The sequence below is a fragment of the Crinia signifera genome, chromosome 3 (assembly GCF_055691185.1).
Source record: "Crinia signifera chromosome 3, ASM5569118v1, whole genome shotgun sequence".
Lineage (NCBI taxonomy): Eukaryota > Metazoa > Chordata > Amphibia > Anura > Myobatrachidae > Crinia > Crinia signifera.
Genome location: NC_139219.1, coordinates 189,319,845 through 189,337,674, shown reverse-complemented (window position 1 = coordinate 189,337,674; position 17,830 = coordinate 189,319,845). Strand labels below are relative to the sequence as shown.

The window sequence follows — 17,830 nt, the reverse complement described above, 5'->3', positions numbered from 1 at the left end:
ACTGCCCAGAGAGGGGAGAGCGAGAGAGTGTCAAGAGGTTGTCAGGGATAGAGAGAAGGAGGTATAGGAGGGTATAGGAGGGAGATATAGGAGGGTGTCAGGTAGGAAAAGATAGCTTGGTGGGCACAAGCCTGGTTCTGCTACAGCCTGGATGCAGGCACTCAGGGCTAGAGTGGGAGGTGGGCGACTGTGGTGCTGATCCCTTCTGGACGGTACACACAACGCAGGGGCCGTCTGGGTGTGAGGTGATGGTGAAGGATTTGGGGGTGAAAGGTACCTTCTCCTTTTAGCTCCATACCCTCAGGGTCGCTGAGCTGCTGCTTCACAGGCTTCTCCTGATGTTGCTGGCAGTGTAGGCTTCAAATTGGGCTGCAGCAGGAGCGTAGAGCGGCCTCTGCCTTCCCCGCGGGTGGTGGCAGATGTACTTCTGGGCAGAGGGGGCCGGGGGTAGGCTGCACCGCAAATCCGATGTCTGGAAGGCGCAGTGGGGAGGCTTCTATCTGGGGTCCCTCAACGGCAGCCGGTGACTTGAGGCTAGACTGACAGCTGGCTGAAGCTCGCTGCGCGGGGCTGGGCTGCCGGGAGCTCATATGCTGTGTGTCACCTGACCTGTGCCGCACTTGCTGCGAGTCTCCCACCCGACTCAGTGAGTACTGCTGCTGCAGCAAACCAGCTGACGGGGGGACGGGGGTCATGCAGCGCCGCTGCTTACTATCAGGGTACTTTAAGTGAGTGAAACATCGGGGGGCAATGGAGCCAGTGCCCCCATTAAGGCTTGCGCCCGGCGGCAGATGACTCCATTGCCTCCGGGAGTTCCGCCACTGTAAAGTACATCTAGGAGGTCGATTTGGTGCAAAGTGTCTCGCCCCATGATTAAGTGCTAAGCTCTTCAAGAGGTGTATATTGTGGTCATGTAATGTAGTAGCTGTAGGAAATAACGAACTGGGAGTTTGCAGAGACGAATAGATGACAGCTCTATGAAAATGCTATGGATGCTAACATCATAGAAAAACATAGTATCCCAATATTGCCAGATTTTACTGCTCACAATGATAGAATGCAAGGGAAAATTGCCATAAATCCGACAACACGCTGCGGTCAATACACATACTGTTGGTGAATTGCCTCTATTCTTCAGTCTATACAAAGGGCCAGACTCTGGTTTGCAAACAAAGCAGAAAGAGCAAGCCATTGTGCAAAACCATTTTGCACTGCATTTGGGGCAGATGTACCATGCACAGAGATTTAGATTTGAGTGGGGTATGTTTAAAAATATAAATTTCTGTGTAAAAATAAATTAGTTTAACATTTGTGGGTTACATGCGAAAGCAGCAAATATTTATGCTATACAGAAAAAAAATCTAAATGTATTTGCTCCTTTGCATGGCAACATAGTACCTACCCTTTTTTGCTTTGCTTAAAAACCTGAAAGAGGCCCAAAGTCTCTTCCTCGTGTTTTTCCACTCTTAACTTTTTTCTTCTTCAGTGGGATCACACCTGCACACCACTTAATAATAATAATTTTATTTATATAGTGCTTTTCTGCCATAGCACTCAAAGTTGCTTCAAATACATCAAAAACATGGTATATTGAACAAAGGTATTAGAATTGCATGAAGTTGGGAAACCTTTTTACAGAAATTCAATGTAGTACAGATCTGGCCGGCACCGCCTGTGCCAAACAAGCACTACTTGGATGACTTTGTAATGGTCGGCCAGGCTAATACTGTAAGATGCACGCATCACTTAGTTAGGTTAACGGGGTGGTGCAGGCGGTCAACAAGCAAAGTGCCTCCTCCCCGCCAGCGATTAACCTGATCAGGCACCTGGTAATGGGGTGTCTGCAACACAACATTAACTTCTACACCAAGCACGTGCCAGGGGTAGACAACACAATAGCAGATGCACTCTCCAGTGGAAAATGCAAAGCCTTTAGGGATGCGGCACCGCAGGCTCAGCTGCAAGGTTTAACCTGTCCTCCTCACTTATGACAGATTGTGAAGACGGGGTGAACAAGATGGTGAGGGACTCATTAGCGCCGGCGACATGGAGAAGCTACAGGGCAGCTTGGGAAGCGTGGTAGAAACATAGAGAAGCGGCAGCAAGAGAGGGTAAGCGAGGGAAGTTTGCAACGGGGAACACCAAACAGCACTGCTTAGGGTGGCTTTTGCAATGGCCTTTCATGGGGCATTTAGAGTGAGTGAGTGAGCGAGCTGGTGGCTGCATCAAAGGGGTGCAAGGCATCAGGCATGTTAGCGAGCAACGTATTGGTTAGTGAAACAGTAGTGGTCTGCAAGATACACAGGTCCAAGACAGACCAGCAAGGTAAAGGAAAATGGATGACGCTGAAGGAGGGAAGCAACCCAGCAACATGTCCAGTTAAGTGGGTAAAAGAGTTCTTGACACTCAGAACTGGAGAGGGTAGATCATTCCTAGATCATGCAGATGAGAGTCCACTCACCATTTACCAGTTCAGAACATTGTTCAAGCGCTGTGTGGTAGCAACCGGCAGGAAAGAAAGGGAATATGGCACACACTCTTTTAGAATTGGAGCATAGGTGTCTTTGAAAAAAGCAATTACACAATTTCTCATTTGCATTTGATCATATTATTGTTTCAACATTTAATTTCGGTATCAAATGTATAAAGTTCTGCTGTGTACACACGTTAGATTTTGACTTTATAGTCAAAATCGCATGTAGATCCCAATGCACACTCCTGTGACAGCACAAATCGAAACCCAGATAGACACGGCAGCAATGACTATATAGTACAAATATATTGCAGATTGTATGTAATTAGTACAGAGTTAGCGAAGATTGCATAGCACTCGAATAGCACCATGTGCTACACACCTAGACAGTTAAAACTAATGCGTAAATAAGATTTAAACAAAACCTGACACTTCTGTAAATAATTTTCTTTGATCGAGAAAAGGGGTCCAAGACATTGTATAAACAATAGGTCAAGTTCAAAAGGTCAACATGACTGTTTTCTCTTTCTTGAGGTAGCATTTATTAGGTACATTTTATACAAAGGTAGAAGCTGATTGGCTACTACAGGCAACATACTGTATCAACCCTTTAGAAATGTTGCTAAAACTTCCCCTAAATGTGTGTCACCTGATTGCATGGACTCGTACCCTCTTTCATAATCTGTGATCAAAATCTGTGTTCACACCAATGGTGCTGTTACTTCAGTGTGGGATCCAGATGTTAGATTGACAATCATTAGGTCAACATTCACTAGGTCCACGTTCTCAAAATGTTGACACAAGCAAGAGGTTGAAATGGCAATGCTTGAGTTCTGCTGGATTTCAAGATTATTTTACACTTTAGTTTTTCATGCTTTAACCCCAACCATTAAAGTTAAGTGTCTGGCCGGATGCACGGCGAAAGCTCTACACTAATTGAGGTGTCGACATGGACACCAAAATAAATTTAGACAAACTCACTTGACCTTTTCCGTGTCAACCATTTGTCACTGTTGACCTCGTGCATGTCGATTTACTTCCTACCTAGACATTGTTTGTGACCAAATCAACACCTACATCAGTGTGACCATCTGCTGCATTATATTGAAACCTCCTTCTGCTGGATTTCAAGTTTGCCTAGTTCCCTGATGGCTATTGCTATGGACAGCTGGGAAGAGGTGGTCCTGCTACTCCATTTATGGTGATGCCACCATTACAGATGGAGATATATTTGTCTGGTTGTGTCTTTACAATAAAATCTGACATTTCCCCTTGCACTTAATTAGGGCATTTGTCTCTGGTCCAAATTTGAATTACATCATGACACTATCAGAAGGTCAATTCAATAGTTTTCATTAGCGGATTCAGACGCTACACCATTGGAGAGTTACAATCAGGTCACTAGTGTCCTTTCAGCAACTACAAAACTAAACTATACACACCCAATGAACACATTTATTTACTTACATTTAAAAAAAAAACATTAAGGCAAAGGGCGGTATTCAATGAGCCTGATTCGCCATGTTTTTATGGCGAATTTGTGCTGTTTCACCGTTTTAGTCAGAAATTCGCCAATCACCCTATTCAATGACCACATGGCGAATACATTTCAAGGTTTTTTTCACCATGATTCACCGAGTAGCAATCGCTATCTTTTTATGGTGAAGTGGAATGTGAACTTTTAAAATAAAGTGTTTTGTTTTTTACATTTGGTGTAAAAAAATCAGGAATTTTATTCTGAGGAGGGGCATGCTATTTTTATTCATGTGCTGTAAGCACATGAATATATATTTAATTTAAAAAAATATATATATATATTTTTTTTACACAGCAGCCAGCAGGGGGCGCGGGAGCCGAGCCGCTCATTACATATTCATATATTCACTGCACCCGATCGTTACGATCGGGTATAGTGAATATATGCTCCCCTGCTGGCACCCCCGGGGGGCAGCCTGTGCTGCCTGGCACCCGGGGAGCCCACCTACCCCCCACAAAGTTCTGGGGCAGGCAGAGAGACTACCATCTCTCTGCCTGGCACCGTCCTCAGGCTCCCTGCGGCAATCACCGCAGGAGCTCATATTCGCCAGTCAGGGGCAGCGAGCCCCTGACACGTTGAATACCGGAGCCCGCCGGCTCCGGAACGTGGCGAATGTGCAGCGAATCCTAAAAAGGATTCGCTGCACCTCGCAGGTATTCTCATTGAATACCGCCCAAAGTGTGATCCTGAAGGGATTCCGAGACGCTTCACTAGTAACTAGCCTGCTTAGAGACACATCGCTGAACCCAGCCTCTACAGTAGTCAATAGTTGACCCTTAAGAATTGCAGTCTTCCAAGAGAAATTCAACAATCATACTGGAGAGATTAAAAATACTCAGACTGTTCATTAGCTTCAGCTTTCCATCCTATAGGATCAATCAACTAAAACAGTGGTTCCCAACCTGGGGTACTAGTACCCCTGGGGGTACTCTGCAGACCAGTTGGGGGTACTTGAAAATAATATTGGTAATGGCGGACGATGACAAGGTCTTTTGATGGCTGAAGAAGTCCCATTGCCATGGAGACAAACCATGTTGTGTCATATGCCTGACCAGCAATCCACTGGGAGCTTCCCATGCTGCCCTCAGACATCAGCAGTCATCTGCCCAGCACTGACAAAGGTGGAGGAAGCAGCGGCATTAATCCTTCCGGTGTTAGCGGGAATCCTGGAGATAATACACAACCAGTGTCTAGACACAGCAGGGCATGATTCCTTGCTGTATACTACTCCTCCGCTCCTCCTTAATATAAGGACATACATAAGGATCCGGATACCGCTAAGTACTGTCCATATTTCAAAATGAGAGGAGGGGGTACTTATCAATGAAAAGCCTAATCAAGGGGTACGGGAGAGAAAAAAGGTTGGGAACCACTGAACTAAAAGAATAACTTTCTTCAAATGTTACCATTACAGCACGGATGGTGTAATGGTTAGCATTACTGCCTCACAGTGCGGAGGTCATGGGTTTGATTCCCACCATAACTCTAACTATGCGGAGTTTGTATATTCTCCCTGTACTTGCGTGGGTTTACTCTGGGTACTCTGGTTTCTTCCCACAATCCAAAAATATACAGGTAGGTTAATTGGCTACCAACAAAATTAACCCTAGAATGTCTGGGTGTGCATTTACATGTGGTAGGGAATATTGATTGTAAGCTCCACTGGGGCAGGATGTGAATGTTCAAATATTCTCTGTAAAGCACTGCAGAATATTTGTGCGTTATATATGAAACTGTTAATAAATAAATAAATAAATAGAAACAGTGGCAATGAAAGGGGTTGCGGGCTGCAACCAGATGTCATCTTCTGAGGGGTGGTACCAAAGTGCAAACTCCTGCTCGATGACAAAAGCCAGCTGCTGCACTGTTACATAAAGGGTAGAACCTGATTCTGGTCACTGTACTTCTACTGGTCTCCATGGACAGCCTGCATCTCAGGAAGTGATGAAACAGGTTAAGCCACAAGGCCATGCCCTACCCAAGAGCCCTCACCCCTTATACCAGCACGATGCTTTGCCGTGCATTCTTTGTTGAACACCTTTATACCTCAAAAATGTACCTGAAAAATGGTAATTAACAAAATGCTTCTGCATTACAGTCAAACAACATGAACAGATCAGGGGTAAAAAACAAAACAAACCTACATAAAAAATACAACCTTTAACTGCTCTACAGTTTCTGTGCACTACACAGCCTTGATTACCTCACTCAGGTATTGCATTGCAATCATAAGGAACTGTACGACTGTAAAGCTCCCCCCATTATCTTGTTTTTTTGTACGCCACAAAACAATAAATCAATTTTACCAAAAATCTGAAAAACCCGAAATCCAAGAACATAATATTACCTGCCGTTCAAGATCTTGTATTCGTTTTGCATCAGCTGCTCTGTCCTTAAGACGTTTCTGCTGTTGCACGGACTGATTTCCTGCATCATATCTAAGCTTTTCAACCTTTGCAAGCAAAAAAAAAAAAAAAAGTTATGATCTTTTACAAGCAAGTTGATCGGAACTTCAATAATACAGTTTGTATACTTCAAATTTTACCTATATATCTAATCGATTACAAATTGGTGCTGGGCATGTGTCTAGCACAGGCATTCCCAACCTCAGTCCTGAAGGCACACTAACAGTCCAGGTTTTAGTGCTACTTAGGCTTGAACAGAGGTGGCTTAATTAGTACATCAGTTGTTTTTATTTAACCATTTATGCTGGAACCTGGTTATCACTGAAACCCTGCACTGTTGGTGTGCCATGAGGACCGAGGTTGGGAAGGTCTGGTCTATCACTTGAGAACAGCCCTCACTGGCTGCTTGGACACTACATCCTCGTCTCACCACAGTTAAACAGCTACACCATTTCCTCCCTTTTGCTGTACCGTATACTCCCTGTTGAAGCTCTTCCCTGTAAGGAGCAGGGAAAACATGGGACAATTGTAGAATAGCGTGAAAACAGGAGAGATGGGATTAATAGGGAGATGGAAGGAACAGGAGTAAATACATTGGAGAAAAGTTGACATAACAGGGGAGAAGGGAGGAAAAGTAGAGAAAAAGAAAGCAAAAAGGAACTCATTCAATGATTTACACATATTCCTTATTAATATTACATACCTGAACCTTCAGGCTCTCAATTTGTTCATAAGCATCTCTAAGTCGTCCAGCATCTCTATCCAATATCTCTTGGTTTTCTGCAAACCACTGAAGCTTTTTATTGAGCCTGCTGACTTCTTGCTTATGACTGTCTTCCAAAATTTTAATTTCATAAGATTTTTCATCTAGAAATCATGAACAAGAAAGTGTGATAAAAAAATGGAGTTTTGAATTGATCCTGAATACTTGTTGTATTCCATTCCATGGGGCATGTTAAAGCAGTTGGTTATAGAACACTTGGAACAGTTGGTTATAGCAGCAGCACATACTCAGCTTAGCTGCCTCTAAATTTAGTTTTTTTGTAAAAAGACATTTTATTTTAAGTACAAAAAGAGAATTGTACAGCATTGAATGACATCTCGCAAACAATCCAAGTATCAAAGCAATTATGAGAATAAAGCATGACATTGAGAAATCGGGATATAAAAATACAGTAATAAATGGTAATCAGGTACGTAAACATTATGGATCGTCATTATTTAGGAAGTGAGCCTCTCAAGAGATAATCTAATAATGGTAAGCATCTAAGAACATCAAATAGGAAAGAGGTATTCATAAGATATAATGAGACAAATAGAAAACATAATACTAGATCATGCGATAGTAACAATATCAGTATCAATCAGAAATAAATCAATTAAATACAAGAATCAAGAGTACAGAAGAATAAAGAGAAGTGAGAGATGGGGAGGCAATGTGAAAAAGTGGGGAAGACACAAAAGACAAAACCATATAGTATGTCCTTTCTACCAACATATACTTGGGGAAGGCAGTGTAATTATTTAATGTAGCTGGTAAACCTCAATAAAGAAGTGTGTAATAAAAAGGAGAAGCAGAGAAAATGTTTGCAAATGTCAAAACAACTGATCTGGCGCAATAAAAACCTTTTAGAAGTCTCACATATCTTTTGGATTCTGTTTTGGGTGGGTTTGTCTAAAATGCAGTTTACTTTACTAACACATGCAAAAGGAGTATAAGGGAGAGGAAAGACTCCCCATACAATTACAAACTAGGACAGATTACAGAAAAGTACAGAAGAATAAGTCTAAAAAGAGCACATCAGTGCTCAGAGAAAAGGATTGAATGGATTTACAGAAATGCCATTTTCATTCTTGTGGACACTGGAACGCAGATGGGGTGACATTCTATGGGATAAGAGTTTTTCGCACGTCAGTTTTTCGCCCATTATCGCACTTTTTTTAAATCGCATTTTTGCCGTGGATTCGCATATTTAATGAGGTGCGTGTTCCAGCAAGAAAAGTGCGATGTAGTGCGATAATGGGCAAATTTTCGGCATGAAAATGTGCGATTTTTAGGCATGAAAATTTGCGCATTTGAGGTTATGTGCGATTTTGTGTTTGTATAAAGAAAAAAAAAAAATTGCGTGGGGTCCCCCCTCCTGAGCATAACCAGCCCCGGGCTCATTGAGCCGGTCCTGGTTCCAAAAATACGGGGGACAAAAAATCTGGGGGTCCCCCGTATTTTGAAACCAGTACCGGGCTCCAACAGCCCGCAGTGTCATGCCACAGCCAGGGGACACTTCTTACATAAGGTCCCCCGGCCATACCATGAGCACCGTGGCTGGTCAGCCTTGGACGGGGTACCTGGAGGAGTGGGGACCCTCCCCCAAATAAAGGGGTCCCCCCCCCAGGCTTCACCCATCCAGGGATGAAGCCCGGGGCTGTCACCGGCGTCCCTAGCCAGTGAACGCCGGCCTGATGGGGTTAAATCTTTCAATCCTAACATTGCTTTATACAGGAGAACTACAAGTACCAGCAGACCTCCCCCGCAGGCTGGGACTTGGAGAACCACAAGTCCCAGCATGCGGGGCATTAATGGGCCCGCTGGGACTTATAGTCCACCTGTAAAAAGAATGTTAAAAGAAAACACACACACACACACAGAGAAGTAAAACTTTATTACATACACATCCACACACCTCACTTTTACACCCACATACTCACCGATCCAGCGCTGGTCTCCCTTCTGCAGAGCCGGCTACCCCCGCACTGACAGCGGGGACAACCGGCTTTCTCCGATGGAGCTAACAGCTTCAGTCGCGCTGACTCCCTCCCTCAATGAGCCAGGGGCTGGTTATGCTCAGGAGGGGGGGAACCCATGCCATTTTTTTCCCCCAAAAAAACAACACATTTTTTACCACAGAACCATGCACAGATCTCAATGATCTGTGCAGGGTTCTGGCCAACTCGCATATCAGAACCTGGTCTGATTTTTTGGCGAATTTAAGACACATTTCCCAAAATAGCATCTCATTAAATATGCGATTTGTATACTTTTCAATGGGAAAACATCTGGATGCGAGTTCTGGCGTGAGTTTAAAATTGCACTTGGTAAAAGTGCGATTTCGCGGAAAAATCTGTGATTTTTGCAGTTTTTCGCATCTCATTAAATATGCGAAAACGGGATTTCGGCCATTTTTTGCGAAAATTTCGCCAAAAAACACACATCTCATCACATAGAATGTCACCCATGATGTTCGAAAAGGATTCGGTATGAAATCCCAACAGAGTCAAAATCTCGAATGGGTCAAAATACCTACCTATAGAATGTACAGGTGAAACAGTCAACATGACTTTCCGTCGTCAGGCCGCGAGGTCAACATGGGTTTTTTCCACTGTTTTTTGACCCGAATGTAAACATGGACACAGTTGGAAGTGAACCGGAGCCCCTCACTTCGCTCGCAATGCTTCGGCACGGTGCCTCGCTGCACTCAGCACACTATTTTATTCTCCCACCACACCCTAGTGGATGGTAGGGCATGAAATATCGCCTGTCGGCACATGTTGGGTCAAAAAACTGTGCTGGGTTAAAAAACCCATGTCGACCTCACGACCTGTCGACGGAAAGTCATGTTGACCGTTTCACCCGTACATTCTATATGACGGTATTTTGACCTTGTCGGGATTTTAAATCTGTCGGGATTTTGATCCTGTCGGGATTTTGACAGCACCTTGTTGAAAGGGGCCACAAAATAAAGGGTGTGGTCTCTGTGGGAGGTGTCATGGAAGATCTTCTGCCATGTTGTGAATTTCTGAATATACTGTAAGTATTTCATTGGTCAATCAGGGACTACCAGAATGACAGGGACTTCCTTTCTAATTACATTTTTTTTAAAAAGAACATCAGTAGCATGGCTGGAGGGAAAATACAAATGAAAGCATATTCCACCATGAGGTCTAATAGCAACACCCCAAGGGTTCTTCACCTTCTACACCTACACCAGGGCCGTCTTTTCGTATGGGCTTTATGGGCACTTGCCCAGGGGCCCCAGGTGAACTGGAACTGGAGATATCCAACTTCAAAGCAGCAGTCCACATCAGACCTATTCATTTCAATTCCCAGTCATATTTCTCAGGTTCTCTCTGACTTAGGGGCACATTTATCAATGATCGCATTTACAATGCGATCTGGGTGGAATATTACCGCCCAGGATCGCATTGTAAAATGCGATCAGATCACTGGGATGTGTCATCCCTGGCACTGCAGGGACAGGGCTCCGAAAGGAGCCCGTCCCTGCGAAGTGCTAAGCCGGAAGGTCAGCGCATGCGCGGTTTTGTGCTGACCCCCACGACCCCTCTTACCGCATTGCCCGGGCAGTGCGATGTGTAGCCATAGGCTACAATGGGCTATCGCCATATCAGAATGGCGATAGCCATGGGGTGCGAAGCCGGGCTGCCCGATGTTGATACATCGGGCAACTTTGCATCCCCCATAGAAACCTATGGGGTATGCGGCCGGCGGCGCTGCAGGGAGGATCGCAGCAGGGATCGGAGATTCCTGCTGCAGTCCCCCTATGATACATTTAGGTGAAACTTAATATTTGCGGCTAACCCCCGAAAACAGGTGTTTTCAGGGATTTATCCGCAAATATTAGTTGATAAATGGGCCCCATAGTTTTTCTGAGAGTATATTCCAAAAGCTGGGACTCTCCCCTTTCTGTGGACACTAGTGGCTTGTCTATATCATGCCCAGAGATATCAGCCTTCCAGCAGCCGGTCCCGGCTCCAGCTCCAAACGTCTAGTGTACAGTTTTATATTTTTGTCAATGGATTGCTCTGGCTCCTAATCCCTGATCCCCAAGTTCCCAGCACCTCCTGAAAGTTGGGACTCTAGGTTTCTATACTATTGAAGGCTAAGAAATCTATTTCCAGATAATGGCGATATCTGCAGTCAAACAAGCTGCCCTTCCACCGGAAAATGACGAATATTAAGCCCACTCCATTATCCAACCCTCCCCTGCGTATAAAACACCCCCTACCTCCCTCGAACTCATTTACAAGGGACCCTTCATGCAGCTCAGTGCCCACTTCAACACGTTAGTGTTCACCCTCCCACCACCTGTGCAGTAAAGGAGTAATTAGCAGAAGTTACTGCTCCTGGTCCTACATGTTGAGTGGAAGATAGAGCACCCACTGCCACCAGTGAGACATCAAAGCTGCTGTTGATAGCACCCCTCACCCCTTGGAGGGGAGAATGGGTAAGGGCCCCAGTGCATTGCTTTGCCCAGGGGCCCACACTGCTGTTAAGACGGCCCTGACCTACACCTTTACACCAAAAGGGTTAATTCAGCCAGGAACCATCATGTTGATGCCTGGCCCACATACTTCTCTACCAGTTGCTGGAAGACCACCTGTTGAAGAGGGAGTGTTCCAGCTGGGAGGGCGACTACCTCAGAAAGAGGCACTACATCCCAGTATAGTAGATCCTGCTTTCCCTGATGATCATGTTAGACCGCAGCCATGTTGTTGTCCAATTGTATTTTTGAACTGATTGTAGGCCCTTGAAAAGTGGCATCCATTCTTCCATATATAGGCTGGGCAGACACCTCAGGTATGTGGAGAGAGACCCCACCCACCTGAGACTGGCATTTGAATCCTGTCCCATGTGGACAACCGTAAATATTTAGGAGTGATTGTTATACTATTGGGTGTTATGTAATGAGCACATTTAGGAGAGCCATAGTTTCAACAACATGGCTGTATGTTTAAAACAATCATACCAGGACAGCATCGGTGGTTACGCTCATACAGTAATTATTTTATACCACTACACTATAAATAATTTTATACCTTTTTATTTTTTTACAGTATAATCTACCCTGCTCTAATTTTTACTAAAGGTTCTAAAAATGAAAAGAGGGGATGTTGCCCATAGCAACCAATCAATGTACCCCCAAGTCTGGCCCTTCAGCAGCAAAGAATCTGGGGAGGCACGGGAACTTCACCAAAGATGATTTTATTTATAAAGGCAGTGTTATACATATAAAGGGTTATTCTGGTTAATTCGCAGCCTTGCGAGTACACCAAACGAATGGTTCACCTGCACTGGCTGAGAATGGATGTTTAACTTAAACAACCATGTGCAGGCTAGGGGGAACCACCACCGTCATTCGATGGTCGCAAAATGTAAAAGAATTTTTGATTAATGAGAATTTTTCAGCTCCAGTTCTATATCTTCTACCGAAGATTCACAAAAATGCTAAAAAGCCACCAGGGAGGCCGATTGTGGCGGCCACTAATTCCATCACGGCAAATCTTTCAGCATATATTGATCATCAACTGCAACCTTTTGTAACGGTAGAAAAATCACACCTACGAGATACGAAAGATATCTTAAATCGTCTTACAGAAGTACAATGGGGTGACAATTTCTTTTTGGTGACAGCGGATGTTTCATCCCTTTATACTATTATTTTACACCATTTGGGTATAGAGGCTATCAAAAAAACCCTGCTCACCAGTAATATGGATGCCAATATGAGAGGTTTTATTGTAGAGGGAATTTCCTTCATTTTAGAAAATAATTATTTTAATTTTGATGGCTCTTTTTACAAACAGCTAGTCGGTACCGCCATGGGCACCAGGTTCGCGCCCAGCTATGCTAATCTGTTCATGTCAAGATGGGAGGAGTCCCATGTATGGACGGGGCATGGCTGGAGTGCGGACCTGGTGCATTGGTGGCGGTATATCGACGACATTTTATTTATTTGGCGGGGGAGTGAGGAAGATCTTAAAAAGTTTTGTACATATCTCAATAATAATGAGGCAAATATTGTACTAAGTTTTGACATTAGCCAAAGTACAGTCCATTTTTTGGATCTACAAATAGAGATTATTGATGGTAATATAGAAACTTGCACTTTCAATAAGCCTCCTGCCGCCGACGGCACCAACACCTGGACGGGACATCCCCTCACCGCCGCTTCTCCACTAAGGCTCTGACTGATTGACAGCGCAGCCGCCGGAGACACATAGCGTCAAATTCATTCCTCTGCCGCCGACGGAACTAATCCCTATCTGGGACATTTAACCACCGTCTGTCTCCCCTGCTTAAACTCGGCTGCCGTATAGGACTAAACAGCTGAACTCACAGCCATACATGAAAAATTTCAATATATGCTGGGGATTTGTTCAAATTAAACGCAGAGACTGTTATCCTTAATATTTATCCGCATATACAGACTATTTTTCTTTGGATCCATTTACTATGATAAATCTACATATTTAAGGCTAATTGATTGCAGTACCTCTTTGGAGTATACACACGAGGGGATTTTGTTACCTGATGTCCAGAGTGGCCAGCGATACACCCGGGACCGGGTGTCCGTGAGTCTAATAGCCCTCAGGGCAGTATATTTTTTGTTTATATTTAAACATATCCTCTACCATTCTAGCAATGGGGTTATTAATTAATATTTATACTCCGCTGTGATATATACTCTAACTCTGTGGCTTGTTACCTATTGCAAAAAAGATTATATGGATATTATGTTGCACGTCAATTGATCACAGTGGATGTTACATATATATCTAAATTTGTGACTCTGTAACATACAAAGATTGAGTGCTACATTATACGTTTGACACAGTAGCAGGCTATTTACTGATCCATACATTTATCCTTTAAACTGTGTGTTTTGCATTACGTAAGGATTTTTCTTCTTGCACCTTGGTCTTTTTGTGGAACTATAGTAAAAATCATGAATCACTGTATAGGAGATAATTGGAGTATTTCTCATAATTGACATTTTAGTGTTACTCCCTATCAAGGATCACAGATCAGTATTTACTGTAAATAGGCCACCCAGCTAAAAGGTCCATCAAAACCTGGGTGACCCCAGATTCTATTAGCTCAGATCTGCACTGGGATCTAGACAATATAGGGCATTACATCTGTGATAACATAGACTTGCATTCTTTTGAAAAAATCTTTCTTTTATTTACCACCTTTGCATGGTACAATAGGAATCCACGAGTGAAAACCACAGTACAATCTATATTTTTTTCTGCAATTCACCACCCAGGCATACCGCTCAACCAGTGTTCACTGTGTCTATGGACACACACACTGGATAGTAGCGTATGCCAGGGACACATAGTGAAGGTGCTCTCTTTACTGACCCCCTTCCATCAGGGTTCTCTCATCCCTGGAGGACCCATTACCTGACTCTGCGCTGTCTCTGTATAACAGGGCCAGGTTGGTCGCCTCTGGAGACAGCAGAAACCCCCCTTTTTTGCTCTACTTCCGTACCTGTGATACTCGCTGAGTCCGCTCAACTGTGCAAATACCAGACTGCCACCGAAAGCACAGACAGCAGCCACCCCGCGAGTATATACAGCCCAGGTACTTCATTTCTACTCTTATCTTTACATTTATTACGACTCTGCAGTTAACTTTAAGTGTAATTATATTCACTAGATTAACGTGTGCTGTTTGATAGTGAGCCCTCTATTCCTAATATGATATTTATCTTGATGCTTTGATGTGTTAACCAATTGTTTGGTCAAGTGAAGACGTGCCTAGTCTGAGAGGAATCTCTCACACAAACTTATTGATATTTTTGTGAGACTAAAGATAGAGGCAACATAGTTCTCTTCTCAGACTTCTACAATATATTTTCACTCATCTTCTCAAATTGTATATTATTATTCATGTTATTTGTATGTTCTTGTCTCATGTTTGTGATTTGATTCAATTAAAGGATCAATTTTAGTAATAAATAAAGTTGACATTTTAGACTGTTACACAGACTTTAGAAGGTTGTGCCCCACCCGGGAGTTTCTTTTTTTGATACTCTCTCTTGAGTATCAACCCTTTTCAATTGACTTACCCTACTCCCTGGGAGCACCTCCTCAACAATATTATATACTATAAACTTATACGTTGATTGGAGAAAACCTTCTAACCCCTTAACAAATTAGTCCTGTGCCCTTGGCCTTCATCCCCCTCCCCTTCTCCCTGAGCTAAACTTTCAATAAGCCGACAGATTGCAACACGTATATTCCCAAGACCAGTAATCACCTGAACACCTGGCTTAACAATGTCCCCAAAGGACAGTTTACTCGTCTAAGACGAAATTGTTCTTCAAAGAGGAAATATACAGAACAAGCCAAAAAAATGGTAAATAAATTTGCCGTCAAAGGGTACGATATAAAATATTTGGAGAGTGTGGCCGATCAGATTGGTGATGTTGATAGAAATCTCCTTTTAGCAAATAAAGCTCCTGACTCAGAAAGAAAGAAGGAGAACTATACCATAGCCTTTAATACAAGGTATCATAAAAGGCATAAACAAGTAGAAGGAGTTTTCAGGAAGTACTGGAATATTCTCCTGAGAGATGAGATTCTCAAAAAAACATTACCAACAAAACAAATATTTATTTACAAAAGAGCACCAACTATAAAAGATCGGTTAGTTACAAGTGCCTTACATATGGACGGCAAAAGATTCCTACCCAGAAACAAAGGCTTTTACCGTTGCGGCGATTGCAGGATGTGCAAATCATGTAAAACTTCACTTACCAAATTCACTAAAGTAGAGATTAATGGTATTTGGGTGGAAATCAAGGATTTCATTACTTGCCATACCAGTTACATAATCTATTCCATAATATGCACCTGTAATCTCGTTTATATTGGCAAGACCAAACGTCAAGTCAAAGTAAGGTGGGCAGAACATGTACGCAACATTCTTAATGGTAATGTGAGTCACTCTTTCTCTATGCATTTCAAAGAAAAACATCAATGTAAAATTGAGGGAATTAAAATGTTCTGTGCCATATCCTGGGTTCGTGACAATTGGAGAACTAGGAATAGGGATATACGTTTAGCTCAAACAGAAATGAGATATATTTTTGATCTAAACACCCTTGCACCCACAGGTTTAAACGTGGATTTTGAGTTGAAATGGTTTTTGTAAAAAAAATTTCAGTTCATCATTTATGTAAATTTTTTTCAGTTCATCATTTATGTACTTGTTTTGTTATGTAATTCTTCTAATATTTTTATGTCATTTTTATGTTATTATATGTGCCTTATATTATAATTATGGTATATAACCAGTGGGTACCTGGATGTTTGGGTTTGTAACATCTATTACATGTTAAAAACTGGCATTCTAGTCTGATACAATGAAGAAGGGCAAATTATCCCTTAACAAAAATGGCCACCGATATGAGAATATCATACTGGGATACTAATCCTTCTTTGATTATGATAAGGAGTAAAAGATCGTTCCTAACGGAACGGGGACACTCCGGAACATCATACACGTCATAATAGCTTTTTGTTTGTGTATTAGTAGATGTCCGTTTTTCCGTTTATGGAATAAGGGCACCATTACCCACAATAAAGATGGCCGCCGCCGCACTAACGTCCAGCGCGCCAGATAGGGGAATACAATCACACGCACACACTAGCCACATATGGCGGAAGTGATGCGTCCCTGAACTTCCGGTCTGCCGGCTTTTAAGCCCTGACATACGGAGAGCAGTGCTCTGCTGGATTCCCTGTGGAGGGAGCTGTGTAAACAGTCCCCCACACTTATGCTGACTAGAGAACTCGCTGCTGGTAAGCCCACATTATGTTATGGTTACAGATAATTATACCTTTGCATATTGTTTTTTTATTCTATGGCCGTTATTGGTATTTAGAATATGTTGTTTATATATTTTTTATAGACACGCTTCTTGATAAAGGCACCGCAGTGTGCCGAAACGCGTTGAATATATTAAGTGTCTTTTAATCCTGTTCGGTGATTTGGAGTACTTTTCGTTCAGTATCATTTGCATCATATATATACCCGGGTTCCAACTAGTATGGTACATTGGCTGTATGAATTGTGATCCTACACCGTTTTATATTGAATAAATACCGTTTTTATTGGAATGAAATGGTGAGACTCCGCATCTGTTGAAAGAAACCTTTATATGAGTCACCTGCATTATTACATGTAAGCATACATGTAAGCATTCGCTTATCTTTACACGAGTGAGGTGACCCTGTATTTCCCCAGGACCGTTTGGGAGCTGTTGTGGGAGCACTGTTTCCTCATAGTCCCCTTCACACTATTGGAGAGAGACTGCCATTTATTGCAATATATCCTAATATTGTTGCATTATCCTTCTGTTTTTTCCACATTGAAAAATCTTTGGAGAGAACTACTGGAAATCACGTGGACTCATACCTATTTTGTTGGGACAGTACTATCAGCGCAAAGTGAGACTATTCCTTTTGTATTTTTCTGCAAAGTCGGGGAGTGTCTAATAAAGCAAGGGAGCTCATCCAGTGATGGGGGTGAGTTAGAGCTGCAGACAGAAATAGCAAAGGAGCAGTTTTCGATGGCCAGAACATGCTACAGATCAGTGTTTCACA

The 17,830-nt window shown here is 42.9% G+C and overlaps 1 protein-coding gene across 5 annotated transcripts in view; it reads right to left on the bottom strand.

Moving 5' to 3' along the window:
• CEP162 (centrosomal protein 162) overlaps positions 1 to 17,830 on the bottom strand; it is an 84,283-nt gene that overhangs the window by 16,438 nt on the left and 50,015 nt on the right. For all 5 annotated transcript variants that reach the window (XM_083177114.1, XM_083177113.1, XM_083177115.1 and 2 more), the window contains 2 exons: positions 7,119 to 7,282; positions 6,358 to 6,462 (listed from right to left, as the gene is read on the bottom strand). In XM_083177114.1, coding sequence (XP_083033240.1) covers positions 6,358 to 6,462; positions 7,119 to 7,282 — 269 coding nt within the window. The remainder of the gene's footprint in view (positions 1 to 6,357; positions 6,463 to 7,118; positions 7,283 to 17,830) is intronic.